The 21,235-nt window shown below is 42.9% G+C and overlaps 2 protein-coding genes across 3 annotated transcripts in view; both read left to right on the forward strand.

The window, feature by feature from the left end:
- Nucleotides 1-11,411, forward strand: part of satb1a (SATB homeobox 1a) — a gene marked incomplete at both ends in the record, with an annotated part of 19,748 nt that extends 8,337 nt beyond the window's left edge. Inside the window, 6 exons of the mRNA XM_079522089.1 lie at nt 1-199; nt 1,168-1,383; nt 3,909-4,136; nt 5,404-5,559; nt 9,772-9,975; nt 10,482-11,411. The exon at nt 1-199 is cut by the window's left edge and continues 211 nt beyond it. Of these exons, the coding sequence (XP_079378215.1) occupies nt 1-199; nt 1,168-1,383; nt 3,909-4,136; nt 5,404-5,559; nt 9,772-9,975; nt 10,482-11,411 (1,933 nt within the window). The remainder of the gene's footprint in view (nt 200-1,167; nt 1,384-3,908; nt 4,137-5,403; nt 5,560-9,771; nt 9,976-10,481) is intronic.
- A 5,672-nt stretch (nt 11,412-17,083) lies between these two features.
- Nucleotides 17,084-21,235, forward strand: part of tbc1d5 (TBC1 domain family, member 5) — a 46,489-nt gene continuing 42,337 nt past the window's right edge. Inside the window, exon 1 of one of the 2 annotated variants that reach the window (XM_079522658.1) lies at nt 17,084-17,246. The gene's annotated coding sequence lies outside the window, so the exon portion shown is untranslated. The remainder of the gene's footprint in view (nt 17,247-21,235) is intronic. The other variant, XM_079522659.1, reaches the window with a different exon arrangement.

Here is a 21,235-nt window from a genome sequence, read left to right on the forward strand (position 1 = left end):
GGTGATGGCTCAGTTCCTCAACCAGCAGTACGCCGTCAGCCGCATGCTCGCCGCCGGACAGGCCCTCTCGCCCGTCCCGCCGCAGTACCTCAACCACGTCCCGCCGATGGGACGGGCTCCCCCCTCCATGTTCCTCTCCAAGGGCCCCGTCGCTGACACCCCCCTGCAGCAGGCTCTGCCGCCGCTGCAGCAGGTCCAGGTCAGTGTTGATTTTTGCAGCAAATTTAGATTTTAGTTTTAGTCATAGTCTTTGGAATATACTTCGTTTAGTTTTAGTCACATTTCTCCAGGAGGGGCGAGCTCATTTTGCCTAAAGTTTTAGGACGCGATCGAATACGCGTAGGTCGCAAAATGAGCTTGCTGTCTCTCCATTTTAGTCATTTGAGATGTTTTAGTATTAGTCTAGTTTTAGTCGACTAAATATCATACGATTTTAAAAAATGTGCTCTAAATGATGAGCTATGATAAAAAGTTGTCAAAATGTCAAGGCATTAGTGTAAGTGATATGTTTTGGTTAAAACAAAAAGGTTTTTGTTAAAATGTGACATCACAATATTGTGATGGTAATCATTGCATAGAGTGTTTGTTTAGTAACAGGGGTCTTCCTGTCTCTCCAGCTCTTTCATAAACAGGTAGGTGACAAAACTTCAGCCGGACATAGTAGCTATTTATGAGCTGAATTTGTACATGTAATTTGTTGTGTTCCAGTTACAATTTTGTGTCTGCTCATTTCTTTGTGTCATCACTTACAATTGCACTTGTTTAATCTGTATCCTGACTGCGTTCTCTATCCTGACTGGATAATAATAATAATAATAATAATATCTGGGACTTATAGTGCTTTTCTAATACCCAAAGACGCTTTACATGTGTGGTGGCCGGGGAGAATAAAATTGGTATCCCAGTTTCAGTTTCTGAAAATGAATAAATAGCTGGAGAGACATGGAGACTGCTGTTACTGAACAAGCACTCTATAGCAATGGGTACTATCACAATATAGAGCTTTTAATACTTATTTTAACCAAAGAAAATCACTTACACTACCTAATAAGTTCCCAATACTTAAAGTTGCTAAACCTGTCCTGTCCCGTCCCCCTGTCCCACACATGTGATACTTCTGGTCCCTCAAATGAACAGTTTGGATCTGGTCCTACCCTACATGTCCAGGATTGTCCCGGCGGCACGGGCTGCTCCGGAGCTGGGGCGCCGTCGTCCCACAGCCAGATGTCAGCCGCCTCAGCCGCCGGGTCGGGTGGAGGAGGAGGAGGAGGAGGAGGCGGGTCCGACGTGTCCATGGAGATCTACCAAAACGTGAGGGAGGAGCTGAAGAGGGCGGGCATCTCACAGGCCGTGTTCGCCCGCGTGGCCTTCAACAGGACCCAGGTACGTACGGACATACGGGAGGATGAGCAGGAAGGGAGAGTGAGAATGTGGTGGGAAACTTTGACGATGGAGAGGGCCACTATATTTCCACACTCACTCCAGAGGGCCACGTTGCATATTACTGAGGTAGCAAGAAAATAGCCGATCTGCAAGCTCAATGCAATGCGCCGCGTTTCGAGCTTGTAGATTGGCTATTTTTTGCTATATTTGATTTGAAATCCTGAATTATTTTTTTGTTATTTTAATTCAAGTGGCAGATGCCATTTTGAATTTATTTGTATCTATTTTTTTATTTTATTTTATATATTTTTAGGGGCGTGTCATGTGATCTACCTGCAAAGCCTTTGTGATTGCGATCTACCTTTTTGGCATGACCTGAGATGCATCCACTTCCTGTTGTTGATTGCATTTTGGAAATGTGTTGGCAATTTTTCCGGTAGTTTCAGTTTGCTTCATGAGTGTGTGTGTGTGTGTGTGTGTGTGTGTGTGTGTGTGTGTGTGTGTGTGTGGGGGGGGGGGGGGGTTGGCCTTTTTTGCCGCAGTGCCCCCTCCCTCTGTGCATACGTGTAACTGTGTGTGTGTGTGTGTGTGTGTGTGTGTGTGTGTGTGTGTGTGTGTGTGTGTTGTGCGTGCGTGCGTGCGTGCGTGTGTGTGTGTGTGTGTGTGTGTGTGTGTGTGTGTGTGTGTATGTTTGTTGCGCGAGCGGGTTTTTGTTTGTGTATGTGTCTGCGTGCTTGTATGCGTGCGTGCATGTGTATCTGTGCATGCTTGTGTGCTTGCGTGCGTGCATGTGTGTGTGTGTGTATATGTGCGTGCGTGCGTGTGCACCCCAGCTCTCTGCAGCACGGGGCCAGTGCCAGCAGTGAAACAGCTGCTGGGCCAACTAATCATTCCTCCTTAGAGAGATGCTGTCTCCCTTTCCTACCTCTCTCCCTCTGTCTTGCTGTCCCTCCATCTTTCACCAACCTCTCCTCTGTGGCAGCCCACAGAGAGAGTCTTTTAAACACCACCGTGCATCCATCTTTTTTTGTTTAATCTCTCACTGTCCATCAGTATCAAACCGTCATTTCTCATCTAAATCGCTCTCTCTCTACTATCACCTCACTTGCTAACGTCTGTCTAAAAAGGGCCTGTTATATTTGGTTGCACACCGAAAATAGCCAAGCTTATAATATAGAATAGACCGACTAGTATAAAGTATAAATCGCCCGCAAACCGCATCCACGCTTAGCAGTGCGCAGCCAGCCAGGGTACAACGCGCCACGAAAACCCCACACAAAAAGAGGCTCAGAAGAAGATGGGGGGCTAAGCCCATTGTTATTATTATTACAGTCATTATCATCTTCATCATAATCAGTAGATCCACTTATCATCCACCCCCATGTTCTACCGTTTGCCAGCGCAGAGGTGCTCCCAATGCCAGCCCCAGACCGGGCGCTATGCCAACACAGAACACACCAGGCTGAAAGCGGGGAGAAAGCATTTATCAATTGACGACGATGCATTATATGAAAACCTCAATCCATTTTTTGGAAAAAGAGCGACGCTTGGATGTAAAGAATTACAAATGGTCTCTTCGATTTGAATATATTTATTTATTTATTTTTTATCTTCTCGTGCTGTTGTTTTCCCCACCGGTGTGGTGGAGTGGAATCTGAACCTTTTCTAAGAGGAAAGCACCCAAAATAAAAATAAAACCTCTTAGTCTAGGTTGTTTGAAGGCTCGTCTGCATAGACTCGACACACCCACGGTAATGACGGGTGTACGGGCGTGAGTAATCGTCTTTAATAGCAGTGCTTTGGAAACTGCCTCTTAACTTCTAATCTACTGTTGTCTCGGCTGTGGATGTGAAACGCTGACCTGCAGAGGCTTGTCACTTGGATTTGCGATGAGATCTAATGACAGTTATGAGGAACTTTCACCTAATGCCACTGTGTGGATAGAAGAAGAAACTTGTGCATTTGCATTTCCACTCTGTACGCATCAGGACCGAGCGATGCACAACATTAAATATCACAATATTTGCCTCAATATCGATATTTTAATATGTAATAGCATATTGCGTCATCTTGTCCACACACGTTCTCATATTTGCCATCGACAATGAAAGGAGAAAGTAGGTCAAATGTCCACCAAATATCACGTAATTTTGTGGCAACAGGCATTCTGATTGGCCAGTAATATATGAGATGACGCATGATGATGTACGATGATAAGAGCGCCCCTCACTTCACACGGGTGTGATTATTTTAAACAATATCCCACAACAGAGATAGGTATTAAATAATTGGTGCAGCAATCAATGCTGAATAGATGGAAAGTAACTAAGTACTTTCACGTCAATACTTTTGTACTTTTTGTACTTTGGTACAAGTACATTTTGAAATCCGGAAGTACATTTTGAATTCCAGCTTTTACTTAACGGTGTCGTTCTACATTGCAGTCTTGAAACTTTTACTTAAGTAAAACAATTGAGTATACCTTTTTTCCTTTTGAGTATACTTTTTTTGCCCTGGTACACCAGGGCCTGCTGTCGGAGATTCTACGCAAGGAGGAGGACCCCAAACACGCCTCCCAGTCCCTGCTGGTCAACCTGAGGGCCATGCACGTGTTCCTGCAGGTGCCCGAGGCCGAGCGAGACCGCATCTATCAGGAGGAGAGAGAGAGAAGCCTCTCTGGTGCCACACCCAACAACAACAACAACAACAACATCATCATCAACAATAGCAACATCTCACCAAGACACACACAGGTTAGAAACACACACACTAGTGGGCCATATCTTGCGCCACCTCTTACCCAAGTGTTGATTTTGAGAGCAAATTTTGATTTTAGTTGTAGTCATAGGGCTCCAATTTCGTCGCCGCCTTTACCCGCAACACGGCCCGCAATTCAGCCGCTGCCCGAAAATTACAAATATAGGAGCTTCCTCTGACCCTTAACGGTATTTTGGTCCAGTGTCACCCGCTATCCTTTTTGCCGACACCGGTATTTGCGCCTAGAGGTGTGGTCATGGGCGTGCTGGCACGCTTTCCCCTAAATTGCTATTTTGGTCACACACATTTGGGAAAGCGATAGTGGAGTTTCAAAGCACCCGTAATGCCAAATTAGTTTGGTAAAGAGCGGCGCGCACGGGGCACCACACACCGCACACCTGCATGGAGATGTCCGCTAGTGCAGGCTGCGTCATCTCTCCTTATTCTCCTATGCATCTCTTTGTAATTTACCGAATTTACAGAACTTTCCTTTCGCTTCATACCATTCCGTAGAGACGGCCTACACGCACGATCTATATAACAAATGAAAGCCTAGCTCTGGACCATAGCTCTAATGCGTTGCATTTAGAGCTATGTTACTCTCAACTTCCACCGCTCGCATGAATGCAGACCAGCCTCTCGTCTTTAGCGTAAATAAAAAGAACGTTTTTGCTACTCACCAAAACAAAGGCGGGTTGTGTCATTAGAAAGCTTACTTTCCTTAGTGGAAGCACTCGGTACCCCTAAAAGGGGATTTTGTTTCCACCGGGGAAAAAATACTTTTAGTTACTCCACTGCGCCTTCTACCGATATTGCCCAGAGAATTGCCTCATAGAGAATATTTTTCCTCCGGTGAAAAAAAATCCCTTTCTGGCCAAAAAGTACCGTTTATACGTGTGGTGGGGGGCTCAGAGTGTTTCCACTAAGTAAAGTAGGCTTTCTAATGACACAGCCCGCCTTCGTCCTTTTTTGTCACTCACTCAATCTCTATCTATCCTGTGATTTCATTATCTTTCTTTCCTCCCATCTCTCCCTTGCATCTATTTTATCTCTCTCTCTGTCTCTGTCTCTGTCTCTGTCTCTCTCTTGCTCTGTCTGTCTGTCTGTCTGTCTGTCTGTCTGTCTGTCTGTCTGTCTGTCTGTCTGTCTGTCTGTCTGTCTGTCTGTCTGTCTGTCTGTCTGTCTGTCTGTCTGTCTGTCTGTCTGTCTGTATGTCTGTCTGTCTGTCTGTCTGTCTGTCTGTCTGTCTGTCTGTCTGTGTAGGCGAGGCTATCTCCAGTGATGGCGGACAGGGTGTTGAGGACAGACGGCTGTGTTTTAAACATCACCGCTTCCATCTATGAGGACATCCAGCAGGAGATGAAGAGAGCTAAAGTCTCCCAGGCCATGTTCGCTAAAGTGGCTGCTTCCAAGAGTCAGGTACATACATACACACGGTACATACATACACACGCACACATGCATTCACGTACACACGCACACGCACGCACGCACGCACGCACGCACACACACACACACACACACACACACTAATACTATGACAAAAATGTTCGTCTTTTTTCACTGACGAAAACTAAATGGAAACTAAATGAAAACTAAGCTATGATGACTAAGACTAAGACTAAATATAGTGACAATTTCGTCAACAAATAATAACTAGACTAAAATGTTAGACAGGTACTAGTGGACAAGTATAAGTAAAAGACATACTTTACTTGGTTGCATGCTACAAGCTCACAGTTGTGAGTTTGTAGTAAAAACAGTCATTACGACGTCATCAAGGCCCGCCAAAATACATTTTAGTCGACTAAATCAACTGTAGATTTAGTCGACTAAAATCTTATGATATTTACTTGACTACAACTAGACTAACACTAACACATTCCAGGTGACTAAAATGTGACTAAATGAAAACTATTCAAGAGACTACCGGTATATGACTAAAACCAACATTAGCTGTCAAAATCAACACTGGTTGCGTCACTTGCGAAGTTGCGTGTAGTTGCATGCAACCATTATTCAAGCCACAACCGCATCAGAATAGTGGAAAGTTTTATGGCAATTAGCCATATTCTAGGGTATCATCCTAATCTTCCTATACAGGTGGGGCCGTCCGCTACGCACAAATAACAAGAGAGGATACACACACCCACCCACCCATAAACACACACACTACACTATCCCCTGTTACTGCAGAGCTGAGTTAACGGGGAACGCAACGTGTGTGTGTGTGTGTGTGTGTGTGTGTGCGCGCGCGTGTGTGTGTGTGTGTGTGTGTGCACGCGCGTGTGTGTGGATAAAGCCTAGTTGATCAAGCAGCAGCAGCTGTACTCCACAGAGGACTATCATCAGTGCATCAGACTGCTATTCTATTCTAAATTACTGCTTTAATAGTTCCCATACATAAACACACACACACACACACACACACACACACACACACACACACACACACACACACACACACACACACACACACACACACACACACACACACACACAGTCGGGCGTAATACACATACAGGCACTTTCACACATGCTCATTATATAGTTATTTGCATGTACAATATACAAACACACACACACAGACACACTGTACACTACAATATACAAGCACTCACATGCACGCATGTGTGAGCACACACACACACACACACACAAACACGCACACGCATATATGCGTACAGATGATCTGAATGGTTATTGTTCTCATTTTTATGGCAGTGTCATAAGCTTGTTATTGCCTTTTGTTTTGGAGATAATTTCCCTTCATGGAATGGGGGGATTTCAGCCGTCTCGTTTTCTCTTCCTGTCTTATGTATCTATATTCCGTCGTTCTTTCTTTCTTTCTTTCTTTCTTTCTTTCTTTCTTTCTTTCTTTCTTTTTTTCTTTCTCTCTCTCTCTCTTTTAGTCCAGCCCCTCTGAACCCCCCCCCCCCCCCCCCCCTCTCTCTCTCTCTCTCTCTCTCTCTCTCTCTCTCTCTCTCTCTCTTTAAGGGTCAGTGAGTGGTCATGCCAGCACCGACAGGTGGTCCAGACCCCTGGAGGGGCTTTCTCTTTACCTTCATCATTGGTCTCTCTTTTTACCTCTTGTCGCCATTCTCTCTCTCTCTCTCTCTCTCTCTCTCTCTCTCTCTCCCCCATTATCTCTCTCTCTCTCCCATTATCTTCTCTCTCTCTCTCTCTCTCTCTCTCTCTCTCTCTCTCTCTCTCTCTCTCTCTCTCTCTCTCTCTCTCTCCCCCATTATCTCTCTCTCTCCCATTATCTCTCTCTCTCTCTCCCATTATCTCTCTCTCTCTCTCCCATTATCTCTCTCTCTCTCTCCCATTATCTCTCTCTCTCTCTCTCTCTCTCTCTCTCTCTCTCACTCTCTCTCTCCCCCATTATCTCTCTCTCTCTCCCATTATCTTTCTCTCTGACTCTCTCTCTCTCCCATTATCTCTCTCTCTCTCTCCCATTATCTCTCTCTCTCTCCCATTATCTCTCTCTCTCTCCCATTATCTCTCTCTCTCTCTCCCATTATCTCTCTCTCTCTGTATATCCCCCCCAGTAACTGCGAGGCTTTTTGGCAGGCATCTGTATCTGCACCGTGCATCTGGATGGCATTGTGCTAGAGCTGGTCTGTAGCCAGGTGTGTGTGTGTGTGTGTGTGTGTGTGTGTGTGTGTGTGTGTGTGTGTGTGTGTGTGTGTATGAGCGTATGTGTGTGTGTGTGTGTGTGTGTGTGTGTGTGTGTGTGTGTGTGTGTGTGTGTGTGTGTGTGTGTGTGTGTGTGTGTGTGTGTGTGTGTGTGTGTGTGTGTGTGTGTGTGCGTGCGCGCGCACGTGTGTGTGCGTGTGCGTGTGCGTGCGTGCGTGCGTGCGCGTGGATCACAAGACAAATGCTTTGCGCTCATGTTTACGGATCCACAAACATGAGCTTGGCTTCATTTTCCTCAATCTGCAACTCAACACATCCACTAACTCTGAGAGAGAAGAAGTGTAACCAAATGGACCCATAATATGGGTCCATTTGGTTACACTTCTTCTCTCTCAGAGTTATACAATGTTGTCATGTCGCTGCTGGCCCCCAACTGTTAGTTCTGATCCTCAGGACGGTGTTGAAAGCATGTGCTGATAATCCTACCCGGTCTCACCCAAACGCGGTGAAATCGCACGGAATTGCAATTCCGTGCATACAGTATACACGCCTAGAAAACCCCCAAATCCGTACATATGACACTGAAATCCTCCCCATAGACAATGACGGAGGGGCGCCGTCTCTACCGAACTTGAGCCACAGGAGACACTACCGAGCGGCCGCCAGCAGGGGCGTGAGTTGCCGTGTCGACACCGACACAGCCCCCGTCCGATTTGTAACCCGATATGGACATGAATGGTAAATAATGTCAAACCCGAACTCACCCAGCCCACGGTGAAATAGCACTTCCGTACTAGTGAAAGCCACGCCTCCGTCGCGGTCAAAACAGTCAGTAGTCGTGTCATATGTATGGATTTTTGGGGTTTTCTAGGCGTGTATATGTACAGAATTGCTCAGATCAGTGAGGAGCGTCACCAGCAGGATGTGTGTGGAGGAGCTATAGCATCCTATTCCTTACAGTTCAAAACCCCCGCTAAAATATGCAATTTGTACCGCTTTTTATTTTCTTCTTATTTTTAGTTTATCAATCTTCCTGTAGTATTTTTAGCAGACTGGCTGGTCTGTCCTGGTCACGTTTTACACTACATATATATATAGCCGTTTTAGAACACACACAGACAATACACAATAGCAGCATTGTACAATCATTGGAGAGAGTATTCACAAGGTATAGTATCACAAGAGTATCACAAGATAAGAATAGTGCACATTTGCAATCAGAGTATGAATATAAAAACTACAAAAGAGTAATTCACCAGGTATAGGAGAGTATTCACGAGGTATGGTATCACAGAATATCACAAGAGAACAGACGAAGGTCAAGAAGTCCCAACCCCACTAAGAGCTATGAACTATATGGCGATTGTTCAATAGAACAATTGAAGTGGGAAGGAAAGAAAGTTTGAAGCGGTTGCTCTTGCAACGGCACGCTCTATAACGTCTACCAGAGGGTAACAGCTAGGGGTGTAACCATACATTTTAACAGCGATACGATATGTATCACGATATATGGTTGACGATACGATACATGGACCAAATTGGTTCATTATGGCGATACGATACGATTCAATGATTTGAAATCGATACAGTAACTATTTAAAATGCATTGACATTATTTTAAACTAAGTAATTAAACCCCTCTTTTTTTTCTTCTAAAAATTGCTAAATACCACATACAAAAATATAGTATTGATACAATCAATTATTTGCATATAGCAAAACGATTCAATACCGATTAATTGCATTGCAAAACGATACAATACGATACATAGTCAATGTTGCTGTTTTCATTTCGATATACTTAGATTCTTGAAATTAAAATAGATTTTTCGATGGAAATACTGAATTAAAGTAAAGCACAGTACTTCAGTAAATTGACTTAGCGACTTTACATCACTGGTGTGTGCGTGTGTGTGTGTGTGTGTGTGTGTGTGTGTGTGCGTGCGTGCGTGCGTGCGTGCGTGCGTGTGGGCGTGCACGTTCATTCTGTAGGGCTGGCTGTGTGAGCTGCTGCGCTGGAAAGAGGACCCGAACCTGGACAACCGGACCTTGTGGGAGAACCTGTGCATGATCCGTCGCTTCCTGAGCCTGGAGCAGGGCGAACGGGACGCCATCTATGAGCAGGAGAGCAACATGGCAGCGCAGCAGCAGAGCACGGACAGACTGGCACTGCTCTGCAACGACAGCACAGCACTGGTGAGTGGCGCTCTTGATTTAGTTTTAGTCCTATAGTCTTTTGAATAAAGTTCAGTTTTTTCAGCATGCAAGTTTGCAACCAAACATAAAATGACTTGTCTTATAGTTCTACTGGATCTCTTATCTACTAGTCTAACATTTAACATTTTAGTCTAGTTTATTTGTTGACAAAATTGTCAATATATTTACTCAGTAGTTTTAGTCATCATAGCTTATAGTTTTCATTCAGTATTAATTTAATTTTTGTCAGTGAAAAAAGGTAGTCGACGAACATTTCTCGTCATAGTTCTAGTCGACGAAATCAACACTACTGGTGAGAGGGCACCACAATAACACATACTGTACACTTGTCACTGGCGCATAAAGTTTGGTCTACCCCGCGGGGACCCCCGCTCTCAGAGTTATAGGGGTCCGTGGCTTAACGCTGCAGTCACACATCTGTCTCAGGTCTTAATGGATTCATCTCTCTGCCTGTCTGTCTGTCTCACTCTCTCTCTGTCTCTCAGTACCAGCGCCACTCTCCGTTGCCACAGCCCCAGGCCAACCAGCCCTTGTTGCCCGGGGCAGGACTTCACCTGTCTCCACGGCAACCACACACAGCATCCCCAGCGGAGTCCGAGGTGGGCTGGGGGTACCTGCGGGCACAGCTGGGGAGCAGAGGCAGTATCAGTACTGTCAAAGGGGAGAATAAGGACTGGTGCGAAGGAGGGAGAGTCGGGGGAGAAAGGGGCGGCTTGGTCAGGGACCAGATTTGTGCATCTTCCGGGCCAAGGGACAACAAGGGCATGGACAGTGTTGGGGAAGCTAGCGATAAGGCTGGTGACGATACGAGTCGTGAAGTCGGTAAGAGGCTAGGCGTGTGGAACGTCGCAAAGGATGAAAGCGACGGTCCCGATGGCGGCACCCACGTGGCGGGAGAGGACGCTACGGGCGGCGACGGGGACGTGATCAGAGGCGAGGAGGGGTTGAGGGTGATGTCCCGGGACGCCCTGGGGATCCTGCAGAGCTTCGTCCAGGACGTGGGTCTCAACCCGGACGAGGAGGCCCTCCACACCCTGTCGGCTCAGCTGGACCTCCCCAAACACACCATCCTCAGGTTCTTTCACAGCCAGGAGGACCTCAGGCAGGGTGAGCAACAATCCGCACACTGTCAGTACCGCAGCCACACTCACAACCAGAACCGCAGTTCACCCGGTAAAGAGAAGCGGTCCGGTTGTTCCTACACAAGCCTGACGCAGGCAGACAGAGCAACTGAGCAGCTACGGGAGAAGCACGGCCGAGAGGGGGACGACACACTCCGACAGGATGAGAGAGAGGATGGGGGGAAAGACATTGGTCATTTGGAAAGAGAAGAGGGAATGACTATTTTAAAAGTGTTGAACATAAGTACTCAAACTGTTACTGGTCTGAAGGAGGAGCAACAGAAATACATATAGGCCCAAATCCACCCGATAACAGACTGGAATTGGGCGACACATTCCAGATGAGTTCCTTGAGGGTGGTTTGTTTTTGATACGAGACACACCACGTTGGACAACATGCGTTCAAACACTGTCATTTTGACTCATGAGTGACCGCCACAATCATGTGTTCTCATTATAAAGAACTTTATAAAATGGTTTCCATAAAGAACCTTTTAGGGGCCATTAATCCAACAAGCTATACAACCTTATTCAAGTTCAAGTCGTGTCAGTCTTATTTATATAGCACATTTCACAGAGAAAACACAATGTGTCCCGTATAGAGAACCACTTTTGGTCATATTTCACATGCTGATTGCATAGCTGGGTGGGATACAGTATGACGGGAATGAGATTACATTTTCTGTACAGAAATTCTATATGGTTGATATTTTAGAGAAACTAACACCGGTCTACTCGGGAACAATACAAGTTGGGAACAACACTAGTTAGGAATACGTGCCCCACCCGGTTATATAATATCGGTGTATCTGTCTGTCTCCCTTTTATGCCCATATATGGAGTTCTGGGCATGACCAAATATGGAGTCTAGGTCAGTCGATGTCGTGCAGTACTATGACGTCAAATAGATGCCAAAAGGGTACTCCATATATGGGGATTTTCAGATGTATTCTTTCTTTGGATATATCCGCTGGACTGAGTGACTTCCCGTTCTGCACATCACTCTCTCGGGTCCTCGGCAATAGTGCAAGTCGGTCGTGCCCATATATGGGCATATGTGAACTACAGAAGGAGATTCTGTGCATTTATGCGAATGCCATCAATGCCTTTTGCGGATAGTGGCACTTGCCAGTATGTTTTGATACAATGATAATGTCATCACTGTTTGTTTTTTTTCACCTGTGCGTTGTGCTTTCAACAATATAAATGTATTAATTAATATCTATACACAGCATAGAAAAGGTTCAGATAATAGTTTAGTCAGAAATCTCTTCTGTTTGTCTGTGTCTGCCATAGTCTATAGCTGTAGAAATTAGGCATGTAACGATATGCTCAACTCACGATACAATACGTATCGCGATATGAGGTTCACGATACGATTTTCCACGATACGATATTTTAAACACAAAACCGAAAAATATTTTTTTAATGATTTACCCCCCCCCTCCCTACAAGCTTTTTACACAATTTCTATTTAACTATATTGCAAAAGTAGCATTACTTTTCATGTAAAATTACTTAATTTCTGTGCAACAACTGTAAACATGCTTTCTTGTTTAGAACCTAGCTCAAGTTAACATGTAAAAAAAAGCTTTCTTTGATGGCATCTTAGGATAGATGTAGACCTATTTGACAGTGCAGAAACATAATTGCCTTCCTTGATGTATTAATGAGCATCAACGACCATCACCTGGGCACAGTCACAGTCGTCGGTCAAAAGCACTTGAATATGATGGAATATGATTAAAGCTCACATTTCATATCACACACACCATAATTTATTACCCCCCCCCCCCAAAAAACAAACAAACAAAAAATATTTTTATTTTTTATTAAATCGATTCATATCGTCGGGATTCATATCAATTTAAATCGATATACGATATATCATTACATGCCTAGTAGAAATCGTACAACGCGACTATCCCTAAATGGGTCCATTACATTTTAGTCTTTTATTCCAATATCAGCTCTTTAGCAATTAGAAAGAGGGCAATTGTTTCATTTCAAATATGTCTTGTGACATTTCCACTGATGCATGGATTCATAAAGATTTTCTTTTAATTTTTTTTACTAATGAATTTTTAACAGAGACAAAATAACTTTCCAGGTGGTCCCCAGCTAAATGATGGAAAGTTGGTAAGGTAACCAAATAGACCCTTGTGAGATCTTTTAACTATTGGGAGCGTAAAATGAAACCAAATGGTCCATTTGGTGTCATTTTACGCTCTCAAGAGTTGAACTATTGTGAAACATCTGCATTTCTTAAGTTTTCAAGTCTAGTCTACACAATTAGAGAACGTAAAACATCGGTTAATTTGATCGTTTGCCTGTTATCTCTGCTATGGTACCACATCAACACAGTATGGAATTATGTACAAAATTGTATCCAACGACAAGTAAATATTCAAGTATTGGTTCTGAGAGGCTAAAATCTCATCAAATGGTGGTCCATCCATGGCTCCAATGCCGAGCTTGATATGAAAAGGCGGGTTGAAAACCACTGATTGATGTCTGGTTGTATGATTGTGCTCATTTCTTGTGACATGAATCAGATGTGGATGAAACAAAGCTGAATGATCATGTTGATTTGAAAGCCTGCACTGTAATTTATTACACTTGCCATTTTATTCATGCAGACGGTTCATTGTGTAATACAGTATGATGTATCTTCATGGAAGAAAGGTTGTAGATGGAAAGTCTATGAGGAGCCCAACGCACCTTTAAATGATGCTGCCAGTGACGTGCAATCTATCCTGTTATCTATCCTTTCTCTTATAAAACATATTTTAATCACGCATTCATGTTTTCTATGCCAATTTCAATTTGAACAAATTCCATCAAAATTTCATTTAAATAGACAATCTCGGAGACGAATAAAGAGAGACCGATGACTTATTTGCTTAATGTTTTTATTTTACAGGTAAAGGCCAAGACATTGAGTAGATAACTTATAATTTTTTGGACAGTTTCATCTAATGATTCACTCATTCACGCATGTTTCTCAACATTCTTGCTGAGCTACTGCTTTTCTTTTATGTAAACAAAGACATCATATTATGCAAGAAACCAGTGCAAAACCATCTCACGATATAAGTCTGTGATAGAATCTAGAAGAGCACAGTTTGAGATAGCTGGGAAAAGGAACCATGCCATTTCTGCTTATCAAGATGGCAGCATCTGAATCATGGTTATTTACTTTCCTCAGAGAGAGCAAAGCTCAGACTGAAACTATTACTGAGTGGCAAGGAGAAAAAAAATTAAAGATTTGTATCACCAGATATATACAGTCTATTCATTTGTTTACCTGAAAATAATTTTGTGCAATTCATTGCAAAGTGAATAACTAGACTAGTGTAGGACTAAGGCAGTGGTTTTCAAACAGTGGTCCGGGGACCACCAGTGGTCCTTGAGGGGGATCCAGGTGGTCTCCAGCTAAATGATGGAGAGTTGGTAACCAAATGGACCTTTATAGATCTTTAACTCTTGAGAGTTAGATTAGTGCTAGATCTGTATTACTTAATTTACAAGAAGTCTACATAATAGAGAATGTAGAAGAATTGTTATTTTGATCAACGCTTGCCTGTTATCTCTCCTAATGGTACCAACATCAATACAGCATGGAATTGTGGGCAAAATCGTATCCAACAGTAACATCATATTCTTTAGTTTTGGGTCTGAGATGTTAAATGTCATCAAATGGTGGTCCGTGGCTTAAATACCGAAACAATAATGGGCCTTCATATGAAAAAGGTTGAAAACCACTGGACTAGAGGAAGGACTAGTATAGGACTAGTGCAGCAGTAGAAGAGGATGGACTAGGACTTCTTTAATAACAAGAGAGTCAAGGACCAAGACTGGCCTAGACTAGTGTTGGTCTAGGTCTAGGACCTATGACTAGAGGTAAAACTACAGTAGGACTAGAGGAAGCTCTGCAGGGTATATTATTGGAGTAAACGATGCAGAGGAAAAGAGAAAATAAAACATTTGAGCCTTTAATACTAAATTTAAGTGCTCTCTTTGCTTTAACGGCGCATAAAAACATGTAAACGGGTCTGTGTAAGTGCTGCCACGATTGCGCTGAAGATTTATTGCGACGTGATTGGCCTTAAGTGTCTGTGAATCGGTGCCATTGTGACCAGAGAGACACATGCGACGGTGTTATTGTGCCATCAGCAGCAGGCCTCTGCACCACCAGTGTCCCTCTGTGTCCCTCTACACGCACATGGCCGTCAATGATCCCTGTGTCCTGTTCTCTGTCTGCAGAGTTAAAGTGTTGAGTGTAAATTCTTTGCACACTCATTGTGCAGCGGAGTTGCATGCCGAAAATATCTGATCTATAAGCTCACAACAGGTCATTTTGTGTTGTGTAGCCTACTAGTATTCTTCCTCATTTCAGTAGCTATACCAGCGGTTCCCATCAGGGCCCATTTGAAAATCTCCAAAGCGTACGTGCGTCTGTACGACCCACCCATCATATGATATCATCACCATCATTATGATCCATCACCATCACCATCATCCATCACCATCACCATCACCATCATATGATCACTTAGCACTGTTAGCAGGACATGCCGTTCAGAGAATGATTTGTTTAATGATCAATCAATCGATTGTGTTGCGGCTTGGATCAATGGAACTAACATCACCTACTGTATATCGGTATCACAATGAATCTTTCACATCACTTGGTATCACTTGACATTTTTCAAGGTTTTAATGAAGAAAATAGAATAATAATATGAATTTTCTTTGCATCATTTATTTTTATATTAATGTCATCAATAAAATATTTGTGTTTTGCCAATTTTTGGGGGGGCCATAGCAATATCCTCACGGCCCACAGGTTGGGAACGAACCGCTGCTGCATTCTCCCTTGTTCATCATGATCCTCTGGTTCTCTAGTCTCCAGACCGTATAAGTGTGCAGACTCTGCAGAGGTTGCATTGCCACGCTATCTCTCCCTGAGACGAGACGATATTCAAGCCCCATTTGGTCAGAATGGCTTTGTAGGGTAATTCAATAAGGCTTTGCTCTTTTCTGTCATCTGTTACCATGACGATACCTCTGCCGGGGCCAATGAGAGGCCACGGAAAGCCTCATTATTGAAATATTAGCTATAATAATAATGATAATGGTAATGGCGCGCCTGAAATGCCATGCTTGGGATGATGGTGGTCGGCGTGTAATGATGATTATCATTGCTTTTTTGTTATGGTGACCCTCACCCCCGTACACTAGTGTGTACACACACACACACACACACACACACACACACACACACACACACACACACACAATTTCCATTTACATCGCACCTGTCCCCAATTTTGAGTCATTGATGTAATTTAGTGTGCTCACTGCACTCCTACTCCTGCACTTGAAGGGACACACTGCCTTTCAGTTCTCAGATTAACCTCATAGCACTATATCAGTATGTCCTTAGCGCTTGCGTGCACACGTGTGCGAGTAGGCTGTTGCCTTGCCACTTGCCAGATGCTCCAATTTATGAAATCCAATGGCCCAATCATATTAGCATCTGAAAAATATATTAAACATTTACTGTCTTATGTTACCTTTATTATCCTCATACTGATCTGAATCTTTATCTTTTTGCCAGGTCAGATATTGGCATTGTAGCTGAAAAATAAATACCTGAATAAGGAAAGGAAATAATAATAATAATAATAATAATAATAATAATAATAATAATAATAATAATAATAATATCCTACTATTAATAATAATAATAATAATACTAATAATAATAATACTTATTATTATCCTTATTATTAGACATATTGCTGTATTATTGTTAAATGAATTAATGATCAAAGCAATAAATGTGAATAATTCGTATTCATATTTATTATTATTTGACATTGATGTATTATTTATGAATTAATAATACAGTACCTGAAGGGGGCTCTAGTAGTTTGGCGGCTGGCGGGGCACCGACCGCGACCGACCACATTATCTCCCCTGTCACGTGACGTCTCAGCTGTGCTTCAGCCACATCCGCCTGGCTGCTGGGAGCAGAGTGTTTACAAATCAAGTAGACAGAGAGAGAGAGAGCGAGACAGATGACAGACAGCAGAATGGGGGAGTCCTGCATGAACGGAAAAGGTATCTACACTTTAACGAAGGTCCACAGGCTATACTTTATGGATATGAATGATGTTTAACAGCCCCCGTGTCTGCGTCCTGACTACTGTGCTGCTTTCCAGCAGCGATGTGACGGAAGTATAGGCCTGCAGTGCAGTCCAGTGGGTTGGTTCAGTGCACACTACAGCTTTTGCTAACGCTAGCTTGTTGTCAGCTTCCCAGGGAAGTATACTGTATAATCATCATGGACATGGTCCTGCCATCTTATGAAACAATTCAGTAGGAAGTAAGCATGAAGTGCTGCTTTGCTACGGCTTAACCCTGACAGGTTGCTTTGAATAACTTCTGTTTTCGTTTGGTTGCCCCCGGGGGACCGGACAGGTAGAAGTCTACTCTGGACAGTTATTTTGCGTTGTCTGTTGTCTTTTACTGCCTGTCTATCTATCGATAAGCCTGCGTATTGCTCCCCGTCCATTTAGCATAAAACTGACATTATTCGTGTACTCAACTGATAAATGAGTAACTTAGTGTAATAAGTGTATATACCTTTTTATAATATGCCCTGACGTGATGCCCTGACGTGAAATGTATCAAAATGTCATTATCGAAGAACATTGTGTTCACTGTGTATCTGCATGGTTTGCCAAAGGCAGTGTTTTTTTCCTTCACTGTGGTGGACAGGTCCCATGATGGCTGTGTGCAGAACTGTGCACTCAAGTCTTTTCATCTAGCAATGAGGCATTTTCATGACACCGTTTTGTGTGTAATGAGAATGCCTAAGTCGCAATTTGCAACTCTAGATTCTTTTTTAATAATGGGATGAATCTAGAGTTGCAATACCCTCCATTGACTCCCCACTCATCCAAATTGCTTTTGTGATCTGCTTGTACTAAACGATGTAAACTCACCAACATTGCAGCTGTAGGGAAAGCTTGAATTGTCCTCTTTCAAGCGTTTGTTTCATAAAAATCCACCGTAGACATGTTATGAGCTACTTTCTGTCAAGAAATTCTGTGCAGGTTATTCTTTTTCTAAATGTGAGTTTAGAGTTTGGAAGCACTCGTTTTTATTAACGGGCCGTGCTGCTGCCTCCTGCATTATGTGCAAATTCGAAACCATTCAGTGACTTCAACGAGTGCTTCCAAACTCCAACAAACTCACCTGCACAGAATTTGTTGACGGAAAGTAGCTCATAACATGTCTACGGTGGATTTTTATGAAACAAATGATCATTTGTGTACAGACCCACCAAATACTGTACACACCTGTAGTAGGTGAGTGACTGGCCTATGGAGAAATACTCATGATGTGAGTAACCTGTTATTTTATTTCCTTATAGATGTTTCCTTTCATGATGACGTGCATGGAAAATCAGTTTTTAGTCCATATGTGATGGACAAAAGTTCAAAGATCCAAGGAAATGTACCCACACTGACTGGATTATGGGCCCCTAATACAGAAATTCAGACAGAAATGCAGTCAGTAGTAGAGAGACAGGCTTCTCTCAGTATTTTTGGCAGGTTAAAGTTCTGAGCATAGAATTAACCTCCTGGGTCATGTGACTGAAGTCAGCTAGGCGGTAATTGCGTGCTGAAGTCTAGGCATGTGAGTTTGTTTAGCAGGGGTGTCTCTCTCTCTCTCTCTGGCTCTGTGCTGCTCTGTCTCACTCTGCCAATACCCACTCATCTCATAATAATTGGCACTGGCTGATTATCCCATAAACCTTTAACAGTCTGAAGTGCATGTTAGTTAGAACACAATACTCAGTCACAATATTACAGTTTTTATTATAATAGGTTATGTTATGTATTGTATCCTATTTATTTATTTTCAATGTTGCACCAATCTCTTATCTGGCAACCTTTGAGATTGAACACAACAACAGTCTGTCATTGCTAATGACGTTAGGTCATTTTCACGACAGTAACTACTGTTGGATTTCAGGCTGCTTTTTTTTCCCCTTTTCCCAAACTAGACAGTGTTGAGATCTGATCACTCGGGGTACTTCAATTAGGATAGATTACTGTTTCTGTTCCCTACTAAAATGTTGATTTCCATAAATAGTTTGTATATTATGTATAATTTGAATATTCTGGATTTATTCTTGGTATACAGTAGTTTAGCCACTGTGCTTTTAGTGTCCTACTGTATGAGGCATGGGATTCATAGCAATTATATGCGTTTTCTCATGGCAGTTGACCCCTCTCAGTCTCAAGTCATATGGCTGCTACTTTGTACCATGGCTGATCTATGACGAATGTCTGCTTCTGTCTGTTGAAATAGGTCTATTGTATGGTAAGCCTCCAGTGCTGTGCTGACCAGTGTTGCCAACTCTGACCAGAAATAAGCCAAATCTCCCGGGTACAGGCTTTAGTCCGACTGTCATTAGACCGACAACCTACCTCAGGCTCAAACCAAAACCTAGCAAGCACAGGAGCAGCACATGTTCGACCGCATGTCTGACCGTTGTTTCCGCATGTCGGCCCGTTGGTGTGTCGGATCTGCGTGTGCGTCGCAATTCTCCCAGCCCAAAACAAGCAGCAAGCCCAATAATATGGCCATATAATCCTAATAAAAAAATATTTGATACATTTATCATTATAAATGCTATGTATGTCTGTAATAAGATTGTTTTGGTCATTTATTATACTATCACACACACTTTAGCCAAGGCTTAATACATCGAGTCACCAGACCGATTTTGTTACTCAATGTGAGCCACCACATTTTTAAAACGAGCCCAAAAAAACACAACCTCAACTCAGGGAAAAAAACTGCAACTCTGGAAAAACAAACAAGCCAAAAGTTGCGGGAAATAAGCGGACTTGGCAACCCTGGTGGTGCTGACTGTTCTGTGTTTCAGAGTCCTAAAGTTGTTCCTTACAGCTGCAGTGATTTGAGAGGGAACTTAGATTGCCTCCAGGACTCTCAGCTGATCCTCCACAGCTCTTGAATAATCTTCTGCCATCAAAGAATCTCTCATCACGGCCCAGATGAAGTGGAAATACATACTCATAGCGTTGTAAACTTAGCAAAGTAATCCACTGATCTGTTGCCATTTGTGACTTTCTGTTCCCTTTGGAGTCCCAAAATGGAACATTAAGTAGGGATCTGAGTGTGTTTCGCATAACAAGACCCGATTTATGTCTTGCTTTGTTGTATGTACACTGTAACGTAACTTAAATCAACATGTATCCACTATCCTACAATCAACATTTTATCTATTTAGTTTAAGCTCTTATCGACATAAAAGTGCACCTGCTGACCAGTCAACACGCAGAACAACTGCATGCTAATATTTTAAGCTCACTTAGGCCTTGCTTACAAGCATTAGCATATACTTTTTATTTAAGCAGATACGTTTACATTAAAGGAAGTGACATGTCCTGTTGCATATTGAGGTGTCTCTTTGGGAAGAAGAAATCCAATTGCAGGTGCTTGGGCTGTCTGGTGTACTGTAAACATGGTGTACTGTAAACATGTACTGTAAACATGTACTGTATGCCTGCCTTCAAGTTTTATATTGGTCCTTCTTAATAAGCCATAACATAATACTGTAGCTATAGCTATTAGCTAGAAATGCTAGACATAGGCTATTTCTGCCCTGGAGTTGTGCATGTTGATAGGTAAATCTCAGCAACATAACTTGTACCTTGCCTATACAGTATGGATGAGGGCTCGATGCAACGTTATTTATCTATTGATTTATTTATGCATTTCATTATGTATTGATTTGATTATTTCATGAAAGATTCATGCTTTGAATTATTGAGGTGTCTCCAGGTAATATGACATAAATTATGCAGTAGTTAATTTGCCCTGATTATTATGTTGCAAAGTTTGAGAGTTGTTGCAGCATTATAGGAGGCTCCGTTCCCAGACAGAACTAATGAATGCAGCGGAAGGCTGAGGGAAGATTTGCTTCAGGCGAGAAAGTGCTAATAGTCCGGCAGCCGGGGGTGTAGAATGGGAAATTTGGTATATAGTTTTTTTTGGATTGATTTAAAATA

This window comes from Electrona antarctica (assembly GCF_951216825.1).
Source record: "Electrona antarctica genome assembly, chromosome: 15".
Classification (NCBI taxonomy): Eukaryota; Metazoa; Chordata; class Actinopteri; order Myctophiformes; family Myctophidae; genus Electrona; species Electrona antarctica.